At 35.6% G+C, this 27,580-nt stretch overlaps 1 protein-coding gene across 1 annotated transcript in view; it reads right to left on the minus strand.

Annotated features, from left to right (window-relative positions):
* HOOK3 (hook microtubule tethering protein 3) overlaps window positions 1-27,580 on the minus strand; it is a gene marked incomplete at both ends in the record, with an annotated part of 81,023 nt that overhangs the window by 12,427 nt on the left and 41,016 nt on the right. The window contains 7 exons of the mRNA XM_084232451.1: window positions 5,869-6,009; window positions 8,779-8,848; window positions 11,171-11,258; window positions 11,995-12,105; window positions 16,803-17,004; window positions 18,468-18,608; window positions 21,037-21,200. Coding sequence (XP_084088577.1) covers window positions 5,869-6,009; window positions 8,779-8,848; window positions 11,171-11,258; window positions 11,995-12,105; window positions 16,803-17,004; window positions 18,468-18,608; window positions 21,037-21,200 — 917 coding nt within the window. The remainder of the gene's footprint in view (window positions 1-5,868; window positions 6,010-8,778; window positions 8,849-11,170; window positions 11,259-11,994; window positions 12,106-16,802; window positions 17,005-18,467; window positions 18,609-21,036; window positions 21,201-27,580) is intronic.

Here is a 27,580-nt window from a genome sequence, read left to right on the forward strand (position 1 = left end):
AGATTTGACACAGAGAATTAATTATGCCCAAAGTCATGAGCACAGAAAAATGAGAGGGTATAGTGAGTTTGGGAATCATAGGTAAGAATAAGTGAGAAGGCCTCCACCAGTGGCGCAGGCGGTTGAGCGCCACGCTGTGAAGCTGCCCGCAGCCTAGGCAGCGTGGGTTCGATCCTGGCCAGCCAGCAAGGGTCCCGCATGGCAGACCTCTCCTGTCCCGCCCACTGCTCCCCTCAGCAGTGTATTTTGTCAGTCTGCCTGTTGTGCTCCCTGCTCTGTCTCTGGTGAATCCTCTCACCCTCCCACACATCTGGTCTGTACCCTGGTTCTTGTGTAAATGAATAAATAAATCTTAAAAAAAAAAAAAAGAATAAGTGAGGAGAGAAAGAATGGCCTGTGTAAATGCAAAGGTATCTGTTATTTATCCTATTATAATCTGGCCTAAAATTAGCTGAAATGGAATAAACTAGCCAGTCTTGAATAATGCTGATTCTGAAGCTTGATTTTCTTAATTCTCTAGGTCGTTAAAATGCAGCAAACCAGTTTGGTTTCATAGGTCTTGGGTGATGATGAACATTTGCAAAAAGAGAGAAACATGATCTGGGTTGAGAATAGAAGATGTTATTAAAAAGAAATAAAATATATTGAAAAGGCAAAAGAATAAAAAAACCCACAGGATTTCAGTTTGAGCTACCAAGAACCATTCACTGAGGAAGGGGATATAAGAGGAAGAAGAAAGGAATATAAAGGATCTGATTTTGTATTTGTTGAAAACTAAGTACTTGGAGAAATCTGTCAAAAAGCCAACTAGCTACATCTGAAGCACAGAGAGGTCTGAGTTGAACGAACAGATTTGGGAACCATCAGGAGTTAACTGAAGTCATGAGCATAAATAATATTGACTAGAAAGAATGTGAAGGGTGGAAGAGGAACAAAGATGGTCCACGGCAGATCACCAACCTAAGGGTAGACAGAGGAATCTCACCCTGGAGAACAATCAGAGAAGTAGGAGAAATATAAGAGAGGGGTTTTGCTGAAATGAAATAAAAAGTTTTAGGGAGGGTAAAATGATCAACAATAAATGGAACAGAAAGATGTAAAAAGTCTCCAATGCTCTCACTGGAAAGGCCAGTTAAGAGATGACCAGTTGTTCAAGTAAGAAATACTTTAGTGAAATGGTAGCAGTAAAAGCCAAACTGCCCCCAAAAAAGGACAAAACAGGGCAATGAATACTTAGAATCCAAATAATCAGATAATTCAATGTGAAATATTTTACTCAACGAGTTATAAGAAATTCTTATCAATATTCTGTAATTTAGTTAGAATCACAACCTAATCGATAACAACTGATGTGATTCATATCAAGGAACAGAAAAGATAAATGCTTTTTCAACCATGAAGAATTATATAAACACCGTATTCAATATGAAGACAGAGGTATATACATTACTACTGACACTGTAATTTTATTCAACATTTCAGAAAGCAATATGGAAATAGACACAAAACTTTCAACTATACATCTCAGTGACTTTTGAAATTAACTAGTCAACAGATATTGTAAGTCTACTAGGTGGTTAAATGTCATAAAATATAATCAGTCTATAACAAGATGTTCCTTGGAAGGAACTGAAAACAATTCAAATGTCCAGTAATGGGCAACAGAGAAGCAACAGAGAAGCAAACATAGTAATGTAACAGTTAAAAATGTGAACTCCTTGCAAATGTGTGCAGTGTGAATGCAAACACACACAAACACAGAAAAGTATGAAGCTATACAAATATATGTGTATAGATATGAAAAAAGTTCACCTAACAAAATAAGAGGGTTATAATGCTCCGTCACTGGGTTGTTTAGAGAATTACCTAAGATAAAATATAAAGTGTATCCAGCATAGGACCTGCTCCAAAATAGGAGCTCTATAAAGGCAAATCACTGCTTCCTTCCTTCCTTCTCCTCCTCCAGGAGTGTATTTAGTTGACATTTTAATCAAAGTCTAATAATGTATAGTTTTGAGAGGTATAAGCGAGAAAGTGAGCTTGAAATCATGATATACTCTGAGAGGTAAGCGAACAAGACCACAAATACTTTGTAAAAACCCCCTGAGTGATTCTGTTATGCCTCTTCTTTTAACCCTTTATTGTTTGAGGGTCAATAGGTATTATTATTTAAAAAGAGACTAATATATTGGGGAAAACTAATTGGAAAGGACTATGGAGGTTTATTACAAATCTTTCCTTCTAACATGATATATAGGTAGCAAGCAAACTATGTTTAAAGTCATATAGTTAAAAAGACTCAATGGAATTAAAATACAGGTTTCCTGGTGTTAGTATAATGCTGTAAACTAGTATGATAACAAGGTAGGGACAAAATAATATACTTATAAAACTTATCAAACACAATAGTAAATTGTAAACAGCTATAAATAATAGAGGGCTTTGAGGGGTAATTACTCATCTATATACATATGAGTATTGAATAAATGTCAACTAGTTATTCTATTTCTGATGAGAAAGAGCAATGGTTACAATGACTGTGCAAAACAATGCAAAGTATTACAAAAGGAGTTGTAGGTGCTGATTCACTGCAAAAAAAAAAGGGGGGGGAGGGGAGCAGACTTTAGAGGGCCAAAATAAAGCCCAGAGGCAAAGGAGATGGAAACACTAGAAGCTCTCCCTTTGGAGACTGCACTACCAGCTGTTGACTATAACTCTTCTTCCTATTCCTTCCCATTTTTCACTTTTTTTTTTTTTAAAGATTTTTTTTTAAATTTTTTTTAAAGATTTATTTATTTATTTATACAAGCACTGGGTACAGTCAGAAGAGCGGGAGGGTGAGAGAATTCACCAGAGCCAGAGCGGGGAGCAGAGCAGGCAGAAGGACCGAAGTACACTGCTGAGGGGAGCAGCGGGCGGCAGGAGAGGTCTGCGCGCCATGTGGGACCCTCCTCTGGTGGCCGGGGAGCAGCCGGGGATCGAACCGGCGCAGCAGAGGCCCCGGGGCAGCTTCGCAACCCAGCACTCGACTGCTGCGCCACAGGGGAGGCCCTTTTTTTAAAGATTTATTTATGCAACTAGAGCCCATGGTACAGGCCAGAGATATGTGGGGTGAGAGGATTCACCAGAGACAGAGTGGGGAACAGAACAGGTAGACTGACCGAAATACACTGCTGAGGGGAGCAGAGGGTGAAACAGGAGAGGTCTGTTAGCCCATGTGGGTTGTTCCCTGGCAGACCCAAACTCCTGCTGTAGAGGCTGCGAATTGCTTCATAGTGCAGTGCTTAGCCCCTTGTGCCACCAGGGAGGCCCCCCCATTTCTTACTTTTGCTAGGTATTTAAAAAATTGTTTATGCTCCTAAGAATTGATAAAAAGTTTTTCTTCTATTTATGTTTGACCATGCTCTAATTATTACTCTGGTATTTAGACTGTTTGCTGATTCTACTTCAGCAACTTTAAAAATTAAAGCTTCAGGAAGAAGGACAGGATACATAAAATTGTCCTAACAATTTTGACTCATAGACTGACTCAGATCTGGGAAATGCCAAGTCAATCAGACTTAATAAACAAAGAATTTATAATATATGGTAAACTATAAGACTTAATATTTAAAATGTCTATCTCTCAAATATGAAAGAACATCACAACACTAAGAAAAAGGAATGATACCTTATATTTCACTTCTATGAAACATTTCCAGAAAGACAAAGAACCAAACAATAGTCACAACAAATATAAAAGCAGCCCTTACCATTGTTACTAGAATAAGCTATTGCTTCTAAAGTAGCTTAGAATGACTGCATAATGCAATATGATAAAAAAGACTTACAAGCAAAAATGTGATTTCTGGGTTAAATTTGTAGGTTCTAAAGTCTCAGCATAATTTAATCATTCATAGGATGAGTAATTTCCTTTTGGGGAATCACAAGAAACAACAAATTTGGAAAAAAAGTTCAATCAATTTTATTATGATGGATCCTACTGTTTTCCTTTTCCTCATACCAACCAACAGATCCTTTGAAAGAGTAGCCTGTAAAACAGGGTACCTTTTATGTTAAGAGGTATTCATTATGTCTAATAATGAACATAAATTGAAATTGTTACAAAAGCCTAAATTAATGATTAAATATTGTTAATTCTGTATTTTTAACTAGATCAAGGGAAAATGCAGGGCTTTGCTATTATATTCCTTGAAGAAATAAAGAGGGAAAGGTTTCCAAACACATTTTAGGAGGCCCATATCACTTCAATACCAAAAGCAAATAAGGATATCACTAAAAAGAAATCACAGACCAATATCCCTGATGAACACATATACAAATATCTTTAACTAAATCTTGGCAAACTGAATTCAACAACACATAGAAAGTATCATATATCATGATCAAGTGATTATTATATTATTATTATATTATTATTATATTAATTATATTATTAATTATATTATTAATATTATATTATATTAATTATATTAATATAATAATTATTATATTATTATTATATTATATTATTATTATATTATTATTCCAGGGACACAGGAATAGCTTAACACCCTCAAATGGATCAATGTTATTCACCACATCAACAAAAGGAAAGACAAAAATCCTATGATCAACAGATACAGAGAAAGCATTTGACATGATTCAACATCTATTTATGATAAAGTCTCAAATAATGGAGACAGATGGGAAATATCTCAACATAAAGGCTTTATATTAGAAACACATACCCAACATCATAATGGTGAAAAACTGAATGCTCTTCTGCTAAGATCAGATATAAGACCACGATGTCCACTATCCATACCATTATTCAACAAAGTATTGGAAATGATAGCTAGAGCAACTAGGCAAGAGAAAAAAATAAAAGGACTACAAGATGATAAAGAAGTAAAACTATCATTATCTGCAGAGGACATGATAGACACAGAAATCCCTAAAAAATGATTTGAAACAAATTAGTACAGTCAATAGCAAGCTATCAAATCAACATGCAGAAACTCATTGCATTCCTATATGCAAATAACAAACTAGAAAAGAAAGAAATCAAGGAAATAATCACAAATACAACTGCATCAAAAAGAATTAAATATCTGAAATAAACTTAACAAAGGAGGTTAAAGACCTGTACAATGAAAACTGTAAGACATTAGAAGAAATCGAAGGCGACACAAAGAAATAGAAAGATATTCTTGCTCATGGGTTAAAAGAATTAACATTGTCAAGATGTCCATCTTAACCAAAACAATTATTACTCAGCTCCTAAAAAAGATGAAATCCTGCCATTTCCAACAACACGGATAGTACTGGAGTTGGTTATGCTAAGCAAAATAAGTCAGGAGAAAGACAAATACTGGACAATTTCACTCATGTTTGGAATATAGAGAAACAAAGCAAAGGGGGAAAAAAGCTAACACAAAACAAAACTCTAGAAATCTGAATATGGGCAGAGTGGGGAGAAGGCAACAAGGGAGGAGAGGGGTCAAATGGAATATGGTAGAGGATTATGGATGCCTTGGTGGTGGATGTGGGTGGTCGATGTTCTGGAGAAGTGTGAACTTTCACCCCTAAAACATATACAGTATTGTAAACCACAGTTATAGCATTAAAAAAAAAAAAGAAAGAAAGAAAAGGAGGAGGGAGGAGAGAAAGAAAGAGGAAGGAGAAAGAGAGGAATGCTATTATAAAACAGCACTTAATAGCAAGGACAAGCAAGTCTGTCCTTAAGTATTCTATTTCTTAAAGTGAAATCGAATAACACATTGTCACATTTCAAAATACAACTTCAGTTGCTATTTAAAGGAATCAGAAACCAAGGCAAATAGAGAAAGACAGCAGCTAACTGCTTCAGTTAGTATCCATTCCTACCTATTCTCTGTCTCCAGTTCACTCGTGCGTAGCTTTGCATCATCTAGAAGGTTCTGCAACAAGGCAATTTTTTCATTGTCTGAACCCTCTTGGTTAATTTTTAACATCTTATTCTCATGCTGAAGACGAATAAGTTTCTCCCTGAATGAGCAAAACAAAAACTTATCATCTGGTATATTATTAATACATTATAGCTAACAAAAATCAGCTATGCACAGTTACAGATTTAATATACAGAATAGAAATGAAAAGGTACTTGAAAAGAAGTTAGTTCCTAATGCAACTGGGTAAGACATTACATTTCAGGTCTTAAGTATGTGTTCTTAAGGATGAATAAAGATAAAAGAAAGTCCAAATGTTATGATTTGTAATGAAAGAGGTTTCCAAATTCCATTCCTTTTCTGATTTTAAATATTTAAATGATGAATGCATTTATATATTTGTTTTTTGATTCATCAAAAAACATTTTAATGCTATGCTCTAAAATTACCAATCAGTTGGTGGCAAAATATTCAATGAATGCCTTCAAGATATGCAATCTGCCCATTGTTATAGATAAGTAAAATTATATGCTTATAAAAAGTCAAATATTCAGAATCTACTTATTGGACTGCATTTGTTTTGGGCTCCTTGTGATATGTTAAAGCTTACATTAAAGGATGTTAAAAGCAGCAGTGACAAAAATTTACTGCAGGGATGACATAATTGAGTATTAGCTTGTAAGAAGATATAGTAGGAGATATACTTGTTAAAGTTATAGTTCATTGTTAACATGATTTAGAGGCTCCCATGAAGAGATTACTAGCAGACCAGACACTGTAAAAAGTTGTGTTTCTCATGGAAAAAGAAAAAAGAACAAACACCAAAATGGCCTTTTATTTTGTCAACACCACAAATCTTATAAAGTGCTTTTATTTTTGCTATTAAAAAGATGAAAGTCTGTGGCTCAATTAAAGCAATTACATAGAACTTGATATATTTTGTATATGGACAATGACTTCATCATATTTTTCAATTACGCAATAGAACACAATCATTGCAGGAAAAAAAGATTAAATAAAAAGAAAACACAAACTCTCTATAACCTTAAGGTGCAAAATAATTACTGCTGAAATATAGCCATCTAATTCTATGCATATATACATGAAAACATTTAAGTAAATGGATCACAGTATATCCTACATTGGTATCCACTATTTATGCTTAAAATTTCCCAACTTTTCATATCACTAAATATCATGCTTTAATATTTTATTTTATTTATTTATTTTTTTTGTGGGACCCTCGCCAGCCACCAGGGAACGAACCGGCGTTGCAGCCCAGAGGTCAACTGCTGCGCCACCAGGGGAGGCCCCCATGCTTTAATATTTTAAATTAAATGTTAAAATACACAGATGAATTGTTATTTAGCAAATGCCCAATCATTAGACATTTGCATTGTTACCAATTTTCAGCTGTAACATGTTAATAATAATCAGCTTCAGAAATATACCTTTATGTATATTCTTGGTTATTTCCTTAACATTAACTTGCAAAAAGTTAATTTTGGGGTAATAACTTAGGCATATTTTTAGACAATAGACACAGTCTGATAAACTGCTCAGAAGAAAAATTGTACCAGTAAAGTTTATTACTTCTAGTTTATGAGGTTTTTTTCTACATGCTTACATCAGTGAAAATGATCACTTAAAATAGATTTTTTGTAAGCCTAAGAGGCAAATTTCATTATGGATTAAAAATATTAACCACTGTCTATTACATCTGTTGCAAAATTTTAATTTCTTATATTTAATATTGACCACTAAATTTACCATTTAATTTATCATTTCATTATCTTGATATCTCTTCTGACAGACAGCATAAGTTGTTGAGTCATACTCAAAAGAGTCATTTTATTTGTTGTGTCTTTATCATTATTCTTTTTTCCTTAGTTTAAAAAAGGCAACTCTATTATCCATAAGCGTCTTAAAAGTTGTTTTTGGACAATCACTTTCTTATAAATATTCATAAACAGTAAGTACTCATTTATTCAACAAATTTTACTGGTTCAGAAACAAAGTACTATATTAGATGGCAGAAAAGTAAAAGGTACACAAGATACTTTCAGAAGTGGTATCTAACTCCTTTTGCTTTTCTTAAATAACTGCCAACAACAAGTTAACAGTCTTCATTTATTCAACAAGTATTTGAATGCCTACATCAGCTTTTAAAATTTATAAAACTCTTACACAGCATTATTTTACTTAATAACCCCAAGAATGCTATGAAGAATCAAGGCCTATGTCAGTTTATAAAGGGGCAAATAAATCAACCTTGAGGATTAATCATTCTTCTTCTGCTGGATATTTAGTGCCTCTTCTCCAATTTTTACATTCTTTTTCAAATTTTTAACTCATATACAAAACCAGGTACATACTGAAATAAATGTAATTTTCAAAATGCTATCTATGACTAAGTAAAAACATAAGGTACTGTTAAAGGAAGAGTAGAAAGGAGGGGAGATTACTTTCCTCTCTATTGTTTTATATCTTTTTCAAGGCATTCCATGAGTTAACAGACAAACCTTAGTGACTACTTATTTTGCAGGCCTGTAGCTAAGCATAAACTTTCTTTGTCCTAGGGAGGAGTGGTTTTATTGCTAAAAGTCTGCTGAAGATACAAACACTGATATACTAATTTGCTAGGTATGTGTGAAAAAACATTGTGCAACCAACGTGAGAAAAATCAAGTCTCTGTTGAGCCAAATGAATAAAGTTTTGGTATGCTAAAAATATGGAAATCTAAAATGGAGTTCATATTGAAAGTGTTAGTAATAAAGAATAAGAAATGGATCCCCTTTACATTGTAAAAGGAGTGAGAGTTCTCCCAGAATATTGTGCAGTGTGACTATAAATGCCATTTTCTCCTTACTTGATTTCAGGCGTAACAATTTCTGCTGCCAGGCTATCTGAAGATTCCTGACTTTCCAGAGGCATTAACCCTATAAATATACAAATATGAATGTGAGGTTAAAAGACAACATTATCTTCCTTAGTTTCTATATGAAACCCTACTTTAGTATTTTTTTTAAGATTTATTTATTTATGCATACAAGAACCGGGGTACAAGCTAGAGTTGCGGGTTGGGGTATGTGTGAGAGGATTCACCAGAGACAGAGTGGGGAGCAGAACAGGCACAATGACTGAAATACACTGCTGAAGGGAGCAGTGGGTGAGTCAGGAGAGGTATGCTGCACCATGTGGGTGGCTCCCTGACCAGCCAGGGGATCAAGCTTGTGCTGCAGAGGTTGCTGATAGCTTCATAGTGCTATGCTTAACCCCTTGTGCCACCACAGAGGCCCTTTAGTATTAATTCTAACAGCTAAAGTCTTTTTGGCAAATGAAAAAATGTCACAGTTGCCTTATATTATTACTATTACTTTTTAAACATTTTTTAAGTGTAAAACTGAGTGGCAGCAAACATGTTCACTATGTTGCAGAACCATCCCTACTATCTATTTATAAAATCCTTTCCTTACCCGAAATATAAATTCTCTAACTATTAATCAGTATCTCCCCATTCCTTTTTCCTTAGCCTCTGGTAACCGTCCTCCTACTTTCTGTCTGTCTTCAATGAATTTGCCCATTTTAGATGCTGCATATACATACACGGAATCATAAATATTTGTCTTTTTGTGTTCGGCTTATTTCATTTAACAATGTTTTGAAGATCCAACCATGTTGCAGCACTTAACAGAACTTTGTTACTTTTTATGAATGAATAATATTCTATTAATATGTATACACCACATTTTGCTTATCTATTATTACTCATTTGATGACAAACAGTCTAAATCTTTAAAGCAAAATTGCTAGGTCAAGAATATATATATATATATATATATATATATATATATATATATATATGGTTAAGACATAAAAATATATATATATATGTATTTATAGATAGCAAAGAAACAAAACAAGAGATGGCTTCTCATTTCTTGATGACATAAGAGCTGAGAATAAAAGCATTAAAGTTCAGGCTAGATTCTTAATATTTTGAAAAACGTATGTAGAACTGACTAGATATATAAAGATTGCCAAGAAGCCATAAGGATTCACTTACGATCCAAAGTGATAGTAATTTTTTTTTGGTGAAGATAATTAAAAGACATAATTTTCTTTAGCTGACCTTGGTTATTTGGAATAGAGATAATAACTTTAGGCTACCTGAATTAGGGTTTGCCAGACTGGTCTAGAAATAGGTCAGTAGGATAGGAATGTTAATGGTGATGAGAAAATTGTTAAGATGGTTGACATGCAGGGTGGGTAGGCTGGGAAATGAGGCCGGAGGAGTTTTGCTCAATAGACAATGAAGTGCAGGATAAAGGTCAAAGTGGAAGTGAATACGCAGATCTGGCAGCAGGAATGAGGAGGAGAGAGGAGGTTATAGTCAGAGGGAAAGAAAAATTGCAGGTTCAAGTAAGTGAAGAGCTGAGGACTGGTTATTAGAGTGGGAATGAGTAACTGTGGGGCTATACTGGCCCTCAGTCAGGCTCCCATCTCTATCATGGAAGGAAAAATTGCTCAAGGGTACACCTTGAGCTAAGTGCTGCTCCTTTCCTGTAAGAGCAGTTTTCCTCTTTGGACAAATCCCTTAATGGATTGATATCCATACCTCCCATTTTAGGTGGGAAAAAAAAAAAAAAATCACTGAATTAGAAAGGTGGATATACTTTTAAAGAGGTCATGAGAAACTGCAGAATATACCTTTTCAGGTTAATTATTAACAGATGATTTAGCAAATATTTTATGATTTTGACTTAATATAACTCAACTATTTAAAGATAGTTAAAATAAAAGTAGGCAAGTAAATCCTGTGCCATAACTATAGCCTAGTTGCCATAAAACCTAGGTAAGATTTCCAAATTTATACCAGTCTCAGAGCCATTTCACCAACTTTTAAATATTGAGCTATTGGTGCAATCATCTTAACATGAATCTTGTATTTTTACAGATATGTTAGAAATAATCTTTTTTTTATTTTATTTTTGTGTAGAAGAATTGGGGTATAGGCCAGGTGTGTGGGGTGAAAGGATTCACTAGAGACAGAGTGGGGAGCAAAACAGGTGGATTTACTGAAATACACTGCTGAGGAGAGCAGCAGGCAAGACAGGATAGGTCTGCTATGCCACGTGTGTAACCTCCCTAGCCAGGATGGAACTCAGGCCTTAGCTGTATAGCACTAGGACTTAACCCATAGGCCACCAGGGAGGCCCATGAAATAAATAATCTTGCTTGGGCTTTGGAAATGTTTTTACCTTGAGTTGTGAGCTGCCCTTCTTGAGCCTGTACACAACGAAGTTCTTCAATGGTTTCCTTCAGAGAATCCCTTTCTGTTCTTAACCTCTGGAGGCACATTAAAAACAAAGAACATTTAGCTTCAAGTTTTAATAGCTTACTCACCAGTGAAGTTTGTCTTTCCTAATAGAACAATAAACAGCACAGAACATGGACATATTTTAACTTTTGCTATTCTATAGAAAGATCACAGAGGGAAGAGACTGTATTATTTTTGTTCCCATTTAACAATACAGAGTATCTACTATGAGCAAGGCAATATGATGTCTATTGTTAACACAAAACAAACTATCTACTCTACCTTTAACAATAAGTACTTTCTCACTTAAATAACATTCTTTTCATTAAACATAAGAGATAAAACAATAAAGATGTTAAATATTCATAAATCTTGACAAAGTAAAAATATTTTGAAAGATTCAAAGTATACTAAACAAAAAGAAACTGTTTTCTATATTAATCATACAGAAAACAGAAAAGTGACAAATTTATAGAAAGCTACAACCAGCAATGTAAAAGAAGCAAAGTTGTAGAAAAGATATGTTAATGTAAAAGAAATTAGTGTAGAAGTGAAAACTTTTTTTTAATCTTTTATTTTAGGTCTATTTCTGAAACACAAATGTAAATTTATAATATAAACAGTATCTCTAAATTTTTAATTTATAAATAGAAGGGCTTAATGCAACATGAATTATATATCATGAATTAAAACATCAACTAAATATCATTATCTTAATTTTAGCAGTGCTCAAAAAACCAAAATGCCTAATATATGTATACTCACATCCTTTTCTTTTTGAAGACTGTCAACTTTTTCTTTTAGCCGCTTATATTCAAAATCTAATTTATCTGCTTTCTTTGATTCTTCAGATAATCTATTTTGTAGTTCTACTACCTAATACAGAAAGGTATCATTAATTTTTAAAATTTGAAACATTAGAAAAAGAACATCATTTCCTTCTAAAAGTCTACAAAAACTATCCTCTACCCAAATACTCAAGAAAATGTATATAATCTAACAGTAAAACCCAATGGAGAGTACTAGGAACAAAAATCTACCTAGACAGTAAGGTTCTTTAACCAGCTCATCCAGAGTAACACTGCTCAAAATTATGAAAGATCCTACATAACTTCTATTTCCTGTAATAGTGAAAGATTACAGGAAATCTTGTAATACTGAAGATCAGGTAGTTTGAGATCCTTTTAATATAAAACAGAAGAAATGCTAAGGGAAATAAAGTACAATTGCATAGCTAAGTTTACAAGAGTTAAGGGAAATCCTCAGAGGCTGAAACAAGATCATGAAGTATCTGTGGAAGTAGAGTGAAGTGTTAATTGCCAATTCCAGCAATCTAGAGCTCTGAATATAATAGGAGACAGGTAATTGTTAAACCATCTTGGGCTCTAAAATGTGGTGAGTAAACAGGGTTAAGAAAAATATCCATCAGCTGGAAAAAATCAGTAAGGCAACTTGTCTGTCTTAAAGTGAGTGCTCTGGGTTTCAAAATGTGTAACTTAAAAATCTTTAACCATGACCTGCAAATATATGGATGTGAGTTTGAATTTTTACCACATGCCTTGCCTGACAAATATGAAGCTAGTAAGTGATTTAAAGTAGTCCTGGTTGGTGATGCTGTGGGAAATATGGCATAAACAAAACACTCACAGAAACAGCCCAGGCTCTCCAGTGCCCCAAAGATAAAGATGAACCAAATAAAGAAGCAAAATCCAAAGTTACAAAGGCCATGAAGAAATAAGCCATCATGAACAATGATTAGCAGAAAAACATTAACAGAAGCAACAAAACAGTAGGATAAGACAGCCAAGGATTTCAGATTGGAGTCCTCAGATATAAAATACCAGGTTTAATACTTTAAGAAAATAAAAAATCTAAATTATGAAATGAATGAGAGACTATTAAAAATAATCAGAGAGGTTTGAAAGGGAAGAACTTGCAGAAACTCATCATTGAAAAAGAAGTGTATCAAACTCCAGATAGTAATATACAGATTTATGTGAAGCAAAGCAAGTCAGAATTATGAAGACAAATGTTGGACATTCACATGGCAGATGATTCCATAAAGCAATGTACTTTAAAAAAACTTGTGGACACTAATATACAAAGTAAGGTTTCTGAGGCTAAGAGGGGGAGAGGAGTAATATAAAGCCAAAGGGGTAGAGGGGCCTCCCTGGTGGCGCAGCGGTTGAGCGCTGGGTTGCGAAGCTGCCTGCAGCCTCTGCGGTGCCGGTTCGATCCCTGGCTGCTCCCCTGCCACCGGGGGAGGGTCCCACATGGCTCGCAGACCTCTCCCTTCAGATACACCTTGAAAATACCCAAAATCCAGCCATCCAACTAGACTTATTCTATAGTAAACTGGGGTGGCTGATATTTTTCTTTTTTCACTTATGTGTATTTCCTAATTTTTCTATAATAATTTTTCTATAATAAAAAACAAAAAAGAGCAGATACACTTTGAAAATACCCAAAATCCAGCCATCCAACTACACTTATTCTATAGTAAACTGGGGTGGCTGATATTTTTCTTTTTTCACTTACGTGTATTTCCTAATTTTTCTATAATAACATGTTAAGGAAGAAAATGGCTACAAAACCTAAAGAAGTCCTTATAGAACACTGATAAAATATTTCAAGTATTCTGCATGAAATTAATAAGAAAATGAATCAATGAAATCTATTCAAAGCTGTATTTAGTTGTAGTAAAGAACACACATGCTAATTAAGAAGGAAAAAAGATATGGAGAAGAGACAAAGAAGCTGCTTTCATCTGTATACTGTATGACAACAGAACTTAGAAACATAATTAAGGCAAAATGAGAATTTGGAAAAAGTTGTAATACCAATATATAAAACCCATCTTAATTGATATAAATGAGCAACAAAGAGAAAATGGTATATTTTCTTTTTATATTATATTTACAAAAACACAAAGAAACTGAGTAAATGTAACAAAATGTGTGCATGGATTTTAGAAGAAAATTTTATAAAACTTAATTGAAATACATTAAAGACCTAAATAAATGGAAAGCTATTATATTCATTGATAGAAACATTCACTGACAGAAAGACGTCAACTCTCTTCAGATTGATGAACAGAGTCAATGATATTTCAATTCTCAAAGGTTCAGAGTTTAAAGAGAAATAAAAGATCTAAGGGGTAGATGCTTTTGAAAAAGAACAAGGTATAAGTATCACTAGCACCAAACAACATTACTAAAAAAAATCCATAGATAGTAAGTGTGGTATTACTGTAAGAATAGACAAATCAATGAAACAGAAAAGTGTTCCCAGAAACAAACCCACGTATAACACAGAAACTTTAGATATATGATAAGGGAGAATTGCAGATCATTAAAAGAGAGACTATTAAAAGGTACTAGGACAACTAGATGTCCACACAGACAAAGTATCAAGTAGATCCTCATCTCACACCTATACAAAATCAGTTCCCTGTGGATTCAAGATGGAGATGTGTAAAACAAGCTTTAATTCTTTGTAAAGATAACATTCTTATGTAGGAAAATATTTCTTAAATTAGGCATAAAAAGCACATGTCAAGAAGATATTTAAAGGCCTCCTTGGTGGCGCAAGGGTTAAGATGCAACCTATGAGGCTGTCTGCAGCCTCTACAGCATGAGTTCGATCCCCTGGTTGGCCAGGGAGCAACCCATATGGTGCAGCAGACCTCTCCTGACTCGCCCGCTGCTCCTCTCAGCAGTGTATTTCAGTCAATCTATCTGTTCTGTTCCCCACTCTGTCTCTGGTGAATCCTCTCACCACCTCTCCCCACGCTCCGCATCTCTAGCCCCCCACACCTCTGGCCTGTACCTCAGCTCTTGTATGCATAAATAAAATAAATCTTTGAAAAAAAAAAGATATTTGAAGTTCATTATGTTATACTCTTCAATCTCAAAAAAAGTAAAAGGACAGGTCATACACTGGCAAGAAATAAATGCAACATACATAAAAGACAAAAGATTAGTATCAAGAATATATAAAGAATTTTTGAAAATCATTAAGGAAAATAATATAATTTTAAAAATGAATGAAAGATAAAAATAGGCAATTCACAAAAGAAAATATATTTGTATTAGGGTAATATAAGGTATAATCATTAGAAGACACCATTTCACATCCATTCAAATAAATGCATGAAAATTTCATAAATATATGGAATTTCTTCCTCAGAGTATCTTTATTTAATTAGATGTTGCTATATTGTTTTCCAAAGTGAATTTGTATGAATTGCTATTGTTCTTCTACATCATCACCAACACAGAGTGTTGTCAAACTTGGTGGCATCTCTTACAATATAAAAAAATTGTTGAAATATTCTATACAATTCCTTCAACAGGAAAATGCATAAACTGTGGGATGGTAACTCAGTAAGTAGTACAAATGAATGGAATAAAGTTATAACTAATAAATCTCACAAATATACTACTAAACAAAGTAAATCATAGAAGGGAACTTTCACTCCATAACTTTCACTTTATTTTATTTATTTTTTTATTTAAATTTTATTTTTATATTCACCATACAATTACAACCCCCTTATTTTGACCCCAATCCCTCCTTTCATAACTTTCACTTTATATAAAGTTTTGAAACATGTCCAAAATGTTATAAAGTGTTAGGGATAGACACATGTATATAAAAAGAATAAAGAGGAACATGGTAATGAAAAAAAAAAAAAAACCCAGCATAATGGTTATTGTAATGAGGAAGGGAAGAATATATTTTATTTCTTAAGCATGGATACTTATTATATATATATTTTAAAGGTTCTATTTATTCATCTTTGCAAAGAAGAACTGGTGTCCAGGCCAGAAGTGTGAGGGGTGAAAGGATTCACCAGAGACAGAGTGGGGAACAGAACAGATGGATTTACTGAAGTACACTGCTAAGGAGAGCAGTGTAAGACAGGAGAGGTCTGCTGTGCCTTATGTGGGTTAGCTCCCTGGGTGGGGATTGAACTCAAGCTGTAGTGCTGATAGCGCTGAGACTTAATCCCTTGGCCGCCAGAGAAGTCCCTATATTATTCTTTTACTTTTGTGAATTTCTTAAGTATTACATAACAAGTTAATAAATAAAAAACAATAAAAGGGTCTGCTAAGAGACCAACTAATAACCTTTTTAAGCCAGAAAGAAAAAGAATGGTCTCACTCATAGCAGGAATTTAGAAAACCTAAATAAGGGACCAGGAAAAAGACCAATTACAATAAAGTAAAAATCTAAATCAACCAGCAGCTATAAACCAGGGACACACTACGGGGAGGGCGGAAGGGGGAGTAGGAGAGATTACGGTCAAAATAAGGGGGGTGGGAACTGTATGGGACTATAACCAAAATGAAAATGCATACATCGCACAAAAATGAAAAATGATGTAAAAATAAAATGATGTAAAAATATATAAAATAAAAACAAAACAAAACAAAACAAAAAGATAAGAACTTTACTTTTTATAAATAAAAAACCAGAATACTATAAAACAAAAGTCCATAATTTTGGGTAAGCCATGGTATTATAGTTCTAGAAAATGTCATTAAGAAACTTTGTCACTACTCTTTTACCTGTCTCTTATATGTCTCAAGTTGACTTCGGGCTGCATTGGCTTTTCTTAACTCTTCCTCTAGACTGACAGTGTTCTGCATATACATAGTATTCTTCTCTTCTAAGAGTTTAACCTGCCGCCTCAAATCACCAAGGTCTTCTAGCTTCTTTTTATATGATTCCACTTGACCTTCTAGTTTTGACACTTTATCAGAAGAATGTCTAGAAATAAGACAGGAAATCAGAAATTAGAAACACATCCACAGTTGTGAAAGCTATTTCAGACAGTGCTAAACGAAGAAGAATTGCCAGGAAACCACACATTTTAATGAAATTATAAGACCAAAGGTGATTCCAGATTAATTTTGTGCTCAGCTTAAAAAAATTACCAAAATTACAGCAATAAGTACAATGGAGAACATTATACAAGGAAAGCAAGTACAACAAAGTAGTCAGTAGAACCACATGTAGCAGAAAAGCAAAAATTGTGCAGAGTCCAAATGATCTGACAATTAGAACGTTATCTAGGAACAGCTGTTTCAGTGAAGCAGTGGGGGCAGGTGATGGCAATTTTAGGGCGTTGAGGAAAGAATGCAAATATTACCTTGTGTAATCTAAATTTGTTTTGGAGGGAAGGAGAGTTTGTGAGTCTCTTTGTAAGATGACAGAGCCTTAAAAATATAAATAAAAGCTAAGGAGGGAGATTCAAAATGGGAAAAGCAATGATAAGAGATGTTAACACTGTCCCTGTGTAGGCAAGAAGGTTTGAAACCCAGAACACTGAAGAAGGAATCCGCAGTGGACAGAAGAGCAGGAAGTCTAGAACAGCAAAAAAGAAAAGATGGGAAGTTAGGAAATACAGGCGATATGGCCAAGAAGCGTTCTACAGTTCATGGCCTCTTTCCTTGATGCAGGAGGAGACAAGATCACTCTCTGAGCCTAAGCTGGCAGAGGTGTGGTGCAGTGTGCATTCAGGTGAGAAGGTCGTGGAAGTGTGTAACAGCTCTCAAAGGAAAGGCAGACACAGCTACTTAGTGAGGTGCAGCAGGATGGTGGACTTCAGTAAGAACCCAGTGAAAAGTAAAGATCATCAATGTGCAAAGAGAACAAAACTTCAGCCTTATGTGATTTTCTCAGTATTGAAGAGTAAACATCTAAAATGCAGAAGGTTGGAATGATGCAACTGAAGACAGGAAACTATGTAAGTACAGTGGTGGAAGAACAAGGGGGCAGGAGTAAGGTGCCTGGGGAGAAAAGAGTGGAGATGAAGATAGAAGGACTCAGCAGTGCAGCCACGTGGGGCTGTGACAGCAGCTGAAACACAGGAAGACCAAGTGACAAGAGAAATCAAAATTTTGAAATGGAAGTGGTAAGAAAAAAGTTCCAGAACTGAGTATAAAGTAATGATCACAGATGAATTTCTATTTAACAGATATCTACAAAACAGCTGCCAAACACGACATCAGGTGTTTACAAATATACATTCACTTCCTCCTAATCAGAGGTGGGTGTGTGCACTGTTCACAGATGACAAACAATTAATAAAGATTAAATAAATGATAACACTGAACTCTGAGCCTAGGCAGTCTGCCTCCTGGATACCCTGTGATAGTCAGGGTCCCAGAATCTCTAATTTGGTGGGAATGACAGGGCTGAGATCCTACAGAGCAGGGAGGACAACCTACCTGAGAACATCTATTTCATCTTTGAGGGACTGGGCTTCATTTGCCAGAGTGGTCAGCTCCTCGTTCTGCTGCCGAAGCTCAGAGAGCTCCTTCTCTAGCTCCTCACATCGTATGCGGTAGTCATCCTTGGCTGCCTCCAGTCTGTCCCCAAACAAAACAGACCGAGAGGCTGAGAAATGATTTACTGTACAGTAGTTTTCTTTAGTATAGTACAAGGAGGGCCTCCCTTATGGCACAAGGGGTTAAACACCGCACCATGAAGCAATCCATAGCCTCTGCAGCATGAGTTTGATCCCCAGCCAGCCAGGGTTCCACATGGCGAAGCAGACCTCTCCTGACTTGCCCGCTGCTCCCCTCAGCAGTGCATTTCAGTCAGTTTGCCTGTTCTGCTCCCCACTCTGTCTCTGGTAAATCCCCTCACCTCCCGCATCTCTGGCCTATACCCCAGCTCTTGTATGCATAAATAAATCTTAAAAAAAAAAAGAATAGTACAAGGAAATTAAAAAACATGAGAATGATGAACTCTCTTCAATTTGTTCCCTACTTTTATGACTTTTTTTTAACGATTCATTTTTATTCATGCATACAAGAAATAGGATGTAGGCCAGAGGTGTGGCGGGGTGAGAAGATTCACCAGAGACAGAATGGGGAGCAGAAGAGGTGGATCCATTGAAATACACTGCTGAGGGAAGCAGTGGGTGAGTCAGGAGAGGTCTGCTGCACCATGCTGGTTAGCTCCCTTGCTGGGGATAGAAACTCAGGTCAGGACACTGCAGTGGTGATAGCATGAGAACACTGAGACTTAACCCCTTATGCCACCAGGGAGGCCCCTTTTGTGACTATTTGCTGTTATTTCCAAGTCTTAATATCTTCAAAATAGATTCCAGTTTAAGTTTGATGATTTGATTAAGGAGACCTCTCCATTAAGAAAGCATATTGTCTCTTTTGTAATTAACAAGTATTCTATCCGATTTAAACCTTAAAAGCCTAAAAGCCATAAATACTTAAAGAGAAACCAATGGTACAATGTCATAATAAAAATGAGCCAGAAGCAATATATTTAACTACAAAGAAGAGTATAAAATACTGTATAGTATTGATAAAACATGTGGATTGTTAAAATACTTAAAAATACTGCAATATGTATTTTGGAATAAAGACATTAGACAGTATTTCTTTTATAGTGAAAATATAGGACAATTCTAAATACCAGTTCCTGTAAACTACACTTAAAAAACTTACTAGAATATAGAAGCACAAGGGTTAAGAAATACTTTGGTCTTACCACCCACCCACAGAAAGTCAAGACACAGATAAAGAGTTTTCAAACTCTTTGCTACTGGGATCACTGCAAACTCTTAAAATTACTGAGATTCAAAACTTCTTTTTACTACAGCTTCTATGTATTGATATTTATGTATTATAAATTATAACAAAATAGTCTAAATATATTTACTTAATTGAAAATAAAAGTAATAACCTCATGTTTATACATTATATGAAAAGTAACTATTTTTTAAAACAAGAAACTGAAGAGTGGCAATATTTTATATCTTTTATGATTTAAATATCTGGTTTAATAGAAGACTGCTGGGTTCTCATGTTTTCTCCATTCATCTGTTGTGACATGTAAAATGACTGAAGTGTATGAAGAAAACCCAGCATTGCACAGATATGCATATGGAAAAAGAAAGAGTCTTCAAGACGCTGATAGACAGTTTCAGAGTTACAGTTTTAACACAGGAAATTTAAGGTTAGCTAGGAAACAAGTCATAACAGGTTTTATAGTAAATCATAAAATATTTTTATCATACTGCTACTCATATCAGCGTCATAGTCCTGTTTTGACTTACAAGACATCAAATTTTTCTTTTTCTTCTTTTCCACTCCACTATCCAATTGCCAAAGGGCCTTTTCTTCCTTTTTGCCTTTTCCTTTCCCAGAATATGTATTTAGAAGACTGTCTTTTAAATCACCTTACCCTTTAAATAAACCTCTGTTTATAATTCATGCACCAGGCTTTGGTTTCATGTCTCTTTAAAGACTGCAGGAAAGGGATAAGTCTCTTTAACTTCAGTCCCTGTATCTTTTTATGATGCCTGTCCCTTTAAGAAGATCCAATGCAATATGTGGTCTAATCTTCCCTTTTGTCTTAAAAGTAACTTCAGATTTTGAATGAATTTAACCTTTTTTGTAAGTGCTCCAACTCACTCGTCCTCAGTGCATAGTGTTCTTCTATCTTCTTCTATTTATTTCTCCTTCTTCCTTTACTTGGCTCAAACTGCCAGGTAGAATGGGTATAGAGCTATTGCTTGTTTTCTTCCCTTCACTCATAGTTACATTGCAATTGGAGCATTCAGTATCATGTAAGACTGAGGGTTTAATTTTGATAGAGTTTTTCCTGCATATAGACTTAATTTTATGTTATGTGGGAAAATTTGGGGTAAATTGTTTATTGCACAGTCTCCTTGGTCTGCAGTTACCCAGAATTCCTAACAATATAGTCTTAACTTTAAGTTATCAATTTTTAAAATTTGATTTAAAGTTTTAAAAAAGCGAGAGCTTTTACCTGAATGTTTCTTCTTGGAGCTGTTCTAATTGAGTCTGGAGCTGCAGATGCCTTCTGCCTGCTGGACTATTAGGATCTTCTATAGAATCAGACTGATTAAGTCTTTCCATTAATATCTGATTCTCTGCCAACAGACTGCTCTTCTCCTCCTGCAATGCTGCAACCTGTGAAAATATATAAAGACAGTAGTTACTTCCTCCAATTCTATCATCAGCATAATCATTTGCAAATTACTATTATGAATTAAAGCCTGTTTTTAAAGAAGTACAATGCCTTCTAAAAATTTTACAGTATTTTTCAATACTGCACAGAGCAGTATGTAAAACTAAGCAAGAATTCATTATTTAATATCTGAAATTTCACTAAAGAAGATATATACATGGCAACTGAGCACAAAAAGACATTCTCAATTAGTCATTAAAGAAATTCATGTTAAAAGCACAATATTGGAGAATGATATTACCAACATGGTGACAGTGGAGGTTCCTTGCTTCACTCTCTATAGGAACATCTAATAATTAACCAGTGGGATACTTATTGAGAGTCCCATGGCTTGGGGTAAGAGTGAAGCACCGCTTACACCTCAGAAACTAGTACAGACTGTGCCAGAGGAAACACAAAGATAGAAGGTGGATAGAAGGTGAAGGGAAAAATGCTTAGAGGCTGTGGTCTAAGATGGGGAACACAAAAGGCGGGGCTGACAGCCCAGCCTGGGGCCCTATGATGGGGGAGGGGAGGCACATAACCCTGATCAGGAGAAGCCCGTGTGGAGGTCCTGGGAAGCAACACAGAGCCCAGGGTCCCAGTAAAGAGAACAGAGAAGACTCTCTAGGCTGCACGCTGCCCCTTCCGTACCCCTCGGGACTGATACGGACCTCACTTGGATGTACTTAAAAATAAACAAGGACTAGAGTCAAAATAAGGGGGGAGGTGCAATTGTATGGGGAATATAACCAAAACAAAAATGCATACATTGTGCAAATATGAAAAAAGATGTAAGAATTATATAAAATAAAATATTTTTTAAAAAATAAACAAAAACAAACTTTTGGACTATGAAAAAATAAAACCATGATGCTATAACAATACACTTTTATTAGAATGGCTAAAATTAAAAAGATTTGCTATATCAAGTGTGGGTAAAGATGCAGAGCAGGGCCTCCCTAGTGGCTCAAGGGGTTAAGACACAACCTATGAAGCTATCTGCAGCCACTGCAGCACAAGTTTGATTCCCAGACAGGAAGCTACCCACATGGCACAGCAGACCTCTCTTGACTTGCTCACTGCTCCCCTCAGCAGTGTATTTCAGTAGATCTGCCTGTTCTGTTCCCCACTCTGTCTCTGGTGAATCCTCTCACCCTCCACAGCTCTGGCCTGCACCCCAGTTCTGGTATACATAAATAAATCAATCTTTTTTTTTTTAAAGATTTATTTATGTATTAAGAACCAGAGTACAGACCAGATGTGTGGGAGGGTGAGAGGATTCACTAGAGACAGAACCGGAAACAGAACAGGTGGTGAGGTGGTGAGGAAATACACTGCTGAGGGGAGCAGTGGGCGACACAGGAGAGGTCTACCTTGCCATGTGGGTTGCTCCGTGGCCGGCGGGGATCAAACCGGCACTGAAGAGGCTACTGACAGCTTCACAGCATTGCGCTCAACCGCCTGCACCACCAGGGAGGCCCAATAAATAAATCTTAAAAAAAAAAAAAAAAAGATGCAGAACAAATGAACTTTCATACACTTCTGGGAAGAATGTAAAAGGAAAAGAGTTTAGCATTTTCCTAAATGAAACAGGCAACAACCACATGACCCATCAAACCTACTCTTAGGTATTAGAGGAAAGCATATATCCACATAGATTTACAAAGCAGCCTCGTAACAGAGAAAACCCAGAAATAACACAAACACTCATCAACAAGCTAATGGATAAATACACTATAGCATATACATGCAACAGAATATTATTTGGCTCTAAAACAGAATTAACTACTGATATTGACAGCAGGAATGAATCTCAAAATAATGAAAGAAGCCATACAAAAAAAGAAGCCAACTCTGAATGACTCCTTTTGTATACAATTCCAGAAGATACAAGCTACAGTGACAGAAAGCAGAGTTCAGGGATTACAAAGAGGCATGAAGAAACTTTTGAGGGTGATGAATTCATTAAACTGATTGTGGTGATGGTTTGTCAGGTTTATATATAAGTCAACAGACATCAAAACTGTATACTTTAAATAGCAGTTATCTATTGTAAGTGGATTCTATCTCAATAAATCTGTAAAAACAAAAGTTGGCTGCCATTTCTAATACTTTCTCCTATACCTCCTCTTCTCTGAACTCATTTTAATTAGGCTATTGGCCCTATCATCCCACTAAACTGGTCATGAGCATTACTGCTGACCTCAAGGTTACTACCACCTATTAATGACATTGGGCACAGCTGATCATATCTTCCTTCTTGAATTTTCTTCACTTGGCCTCCAGGATACCTTACTCCTGCTTTCTGTATAAACTCACTGGTCTTATTTCTTTTTCATTAATTCCCCTGCCACTGAGGTATCCTACAACTTTCCTTTTCTAATACAGTGACAGTTTCCAGTGTCATGGCCGTAAACAACGTATCACTGGCAACTCACACATTTCTATTTCTAGTCTGGCACCTTGGACTAGATAGTATTTCCATTTGGATGTCTAATAGGCATCTCAAATTTAAATTGTCCACGTGGAATTCTTAATTAACCCCCACCCCCATTCCTCCTCCTGACACGAGTCCTTCTCATGTCAGCAAAAGGTAACTCTATCCTTTCAGTTGCTCAACCATAATCCTTAAATTTTCTCCATCACACCCATATCCAGTCTGTCAGCAAAATATCACTGGCTCTATCTTCAAACATATTTTGACCACTTCTAACAATTCTATAGTCTAATCAAGTGAACTTAATTTTTTGCCTAGATTATTATAATCATCTCTTAGTCTCCCTGATTTTTGGTCCTTGTCTGTCTTTAGTCTGTTCTCCACACAGCAAACACAATAATCCATTAAAACAAAACTCAGATTATATGACTTTGCTCAAAACCCTCCCAGGGTTCCTCATTTACTCAAAGAATTCACAAAAGCTCATAAGGCTTCTCCACACTCATTTCCTCCTCCCATCCTCCCATGCTCCCTTCCATTCCTAACACCCTCTCTTCTTGCTTTTCCTTGAATACACCAGTTCTATTTTCACCTCAGATCATTTATAATTAGCCTATAATGCTCATCACTGAAAATCTGGGAGGCTTGCTTCTCTAACTTCTTTAGGATCTAACAAAATGTCTTCTCTGGTGACTACTCAATTTAAAACTAGTTCTTCCCATATCTCTATTCCCATATCTCTAGTCTACCTGCCAAAACAGGCATTGCTATAGTTTTCTAGGTGCAGGGTTACAGTGGTGAACAAATGAGAGAAAGCTCCTATCCCTGCATTATTTTGTTTATGGTCTCTTTTACTAGAATATAGTAGAATATAAGCACCTTCAGGGCAGGGATATTTTATCTATTTTTGTCTTTTTCCTGCCATTTTCACTGTCTCTACCACAGCAAGAATAGTGGATGGTACATAGTAGGTGCTCAGTGAACGCTGAATAAATAAATGAAACTGAAATGCCAGTTCAATATTTTGTCAGATTTCCATAAATGCATGATTTTTTTTCCCCCAGAAAAAAGCTCTACTGGTTTATTTCATTAATTTCTGCTCTTCCATTTTTCTTTAAAATATTTAGGCTTTAAAATTTAAATTTTGAAATATTTCTTTGCTACTTGTATCTACTAGTTTAATTGTACTTTGGCCACAAAGCATAGTCTATAAGACAGATTCTTTGAATTTTACAAAGATTTGTTTTATACCTGGATTGTGATCACTTTATACTTTAAATACTAAATACTTTAAAAACTTTAATACTAACTTAATAGACTGGCAAATGTTGCTAAAAGTTTAATTCACTATATTGGACAGATGTCCATTTCATAGAGAAAAAGGAGACTAATTTCAAAAATGCATGAATGAGATATATGTAAGGAAAAGAAAAATCAAACAAGGCAAAAGGCTTACAAGGAAAAGCAGAAGTTTTTGCTGAGTTTTTCCATTCTTAACAGACAACTAGCTTTAGCTTCCTAATTTTATTTTTGGCTGTACTTTACATCTGTAATGTTATACACCACCATTTCTTGATTATTTAACTTCAGAAACTACCTAGTGACTGTTTCCTCTGACATGTTAAATTATAACAACTTATGTCATCCCTCTTTTCCACAAATACAGTTCTATCACCATTCTTGCTTCCTTCAGTGGCCACTGTGCAATTTTAAACATCTAATCGCTGACTCATTTCACTTAGTCATCTGCCCATTCCCTCATTTAAATATTCGCTGCATGCCTCTGACAAGATAGGCATTGCTACAGTTTTCTAGGTTACAGTGGTGAACAAATGAGAGAAAGCTCCTATCCCTGCATTATGTATTCAGAAGAAATCATTGTAAATACATTAAAGACCAAGTATAAACAAGAAAGTAAATTAATTACATATGTGAAACTAGTGAAAAGTGCCATGCAGAGGGTTAAAATAAGAACAACAGGGGAGATGGTCACTTTAGATTGGCTGACCATGGAGAACCTTTCCAGGAAGCCAAATTTAGCAGTTGTAAATCTAAGTGCCCAATACATATTTTATGACAAATACATCAGGTGATTTTGAGCTAAGATTGGATGACAAGATGGAGCCAGGCATGTAATGTCTGTTGCACCACAGAAGTGGTGATTCCCTTCTTGGTAAGATGAGAACATGAGTGACCCTGCCTTTTCCTTCTCTCTCCTGTCTCAATCTCCTTCTCAACCTGTTACCTATACCCTTACTTTCACAGTAATGTTTCTGTATAGGACAATCTAAATATTAAAAACCAATAAAGTTGACATTACTGCATCAAAGATCACATTATTTCTGTGCTTCTAGTAGAAAATATGAACCAGAATATTTTCTAGTAGAAAATATTACCCAGCTTTAATAAGCATCAAAATATAGCCAATTAGGTTTCCTCTGTACCTCTATCACTCTCCTCACCTGCCTGACTTTGAAGTCAATCACAGACAAAAAATTTATTTCTTATTATGTCTTTTTATTTATGAGAAATTTCTTCAACTTTAGCTTCCAATGAATTTTTAAATTTGATGATTCTATTTTTGTTTCTTGATCTGATTTTTCTTTGAAAAACATTTATTGAAATAACTGGTTTATAATGATTTTTTTTCTTTTGAAAATAGCATCTTTTCCCCTTTTGTGTCCCTTATTTTATAGGTGCAACATCTTCATTGAGCATATTAAATGGATTAAAAAGAAAAAATCTCTTTTTTTAAAGATTTATTTATGCATACAAGAACTGGGGTACAGACCAGAGATATGGGGTTGAGAGGATCCACCAGAGACAGAGTGGGGAACAGAACAGGCAGATCTACTGAAATACACTGCTGAGCAGAGCAACGGGCCAGACAGGAGAGGTCTGCTGTGCCATGTGGGTAGCTCCATGGCTGGGGATCCAACTCGTGCTAGAGTGGCTGCAGATAGCTTCGTAGGTTGTGTCTTAACCCCATGCACCACATGGGAGGCCCAAAAAGAAGAATCTCTTGTCCTAAATTTCTTCATGTTCCTCTAAGGCTAGTTTCCTGGTCATTCTAATTCTCTTCTTTTTTATAATGCAGATTACCCTCACTTTTAAGAATTCATTCACAGCATGGGTAAAAAGGAAGCTATGCATTCAGGGGTTTTATGGCTTATTTACAAGATACCTGCCTTTAAGTAATTGAGAACCCAGAAAGGTGATAATGAAAAGGAACTACCTGGCAATACTGATACTACTCGAATCTCCCTATACTTCTTTGAAAAAGACCCTCTGGTTGGGTGTGCAGTGGGTGACAAGGATAATGGGTATAACTCTTCTATAAAACCTCCAGTTGTAGTCTTATTTCAGCCTTCCTTCACACCTGTGGCCCCTCTGGGGTTCTGCCACAGCAGATCCCTTCCTCCCACCTCCCGCCCCAGGCATTCTTGGATACTGCCATTCTGCACTTCTCCCACTGCCTTTTGGCTGCAGTGGCTGATGAAGGCTGGTGGTGGGGTGTTGCTGACTACAACCAAACCAAATGTTAAGTGTTCAGGAGACTTGTGGGCCAACTGTTAAACTATCAGTAACTTAAAATTGGCCACTGTGAGAAATTTATAGAAACTGGAAAATACTACAAATCAGGGCTTTTTAAAATCTCCTCCAATCCCTCCATAAGCTAGCTTATGAGCACGCCACAAAAACCAAATATGTTGCTATCCATTCTCTTCTTTTTATCCCTCCTTTTTCTCTTCTTGTGGGGTGAGTGCAGTTATTTCATTTATGATAAATTGAATGGGGTTGCGGGAAAAAATAAAATCATCTTTGCTTAGTTTGTACTCTTTTAAAGAGAAATCTGATTGCCTTTATTTTCTTTAATTATGGTTGCATTATAGTCAAACTGCA

This window comes from Talpa europaea, assembly GCF_964194135.1.
Source record: "Talpa europaea genome assembly, chromosome: 4".
NCBI classification, from domain to species: domain Eukaryota; kingdom Metazoa; phylum Chordata; class Mammalia; order Eulipotyphla; family Talpidae; genus Talpa; species Talpa europaea.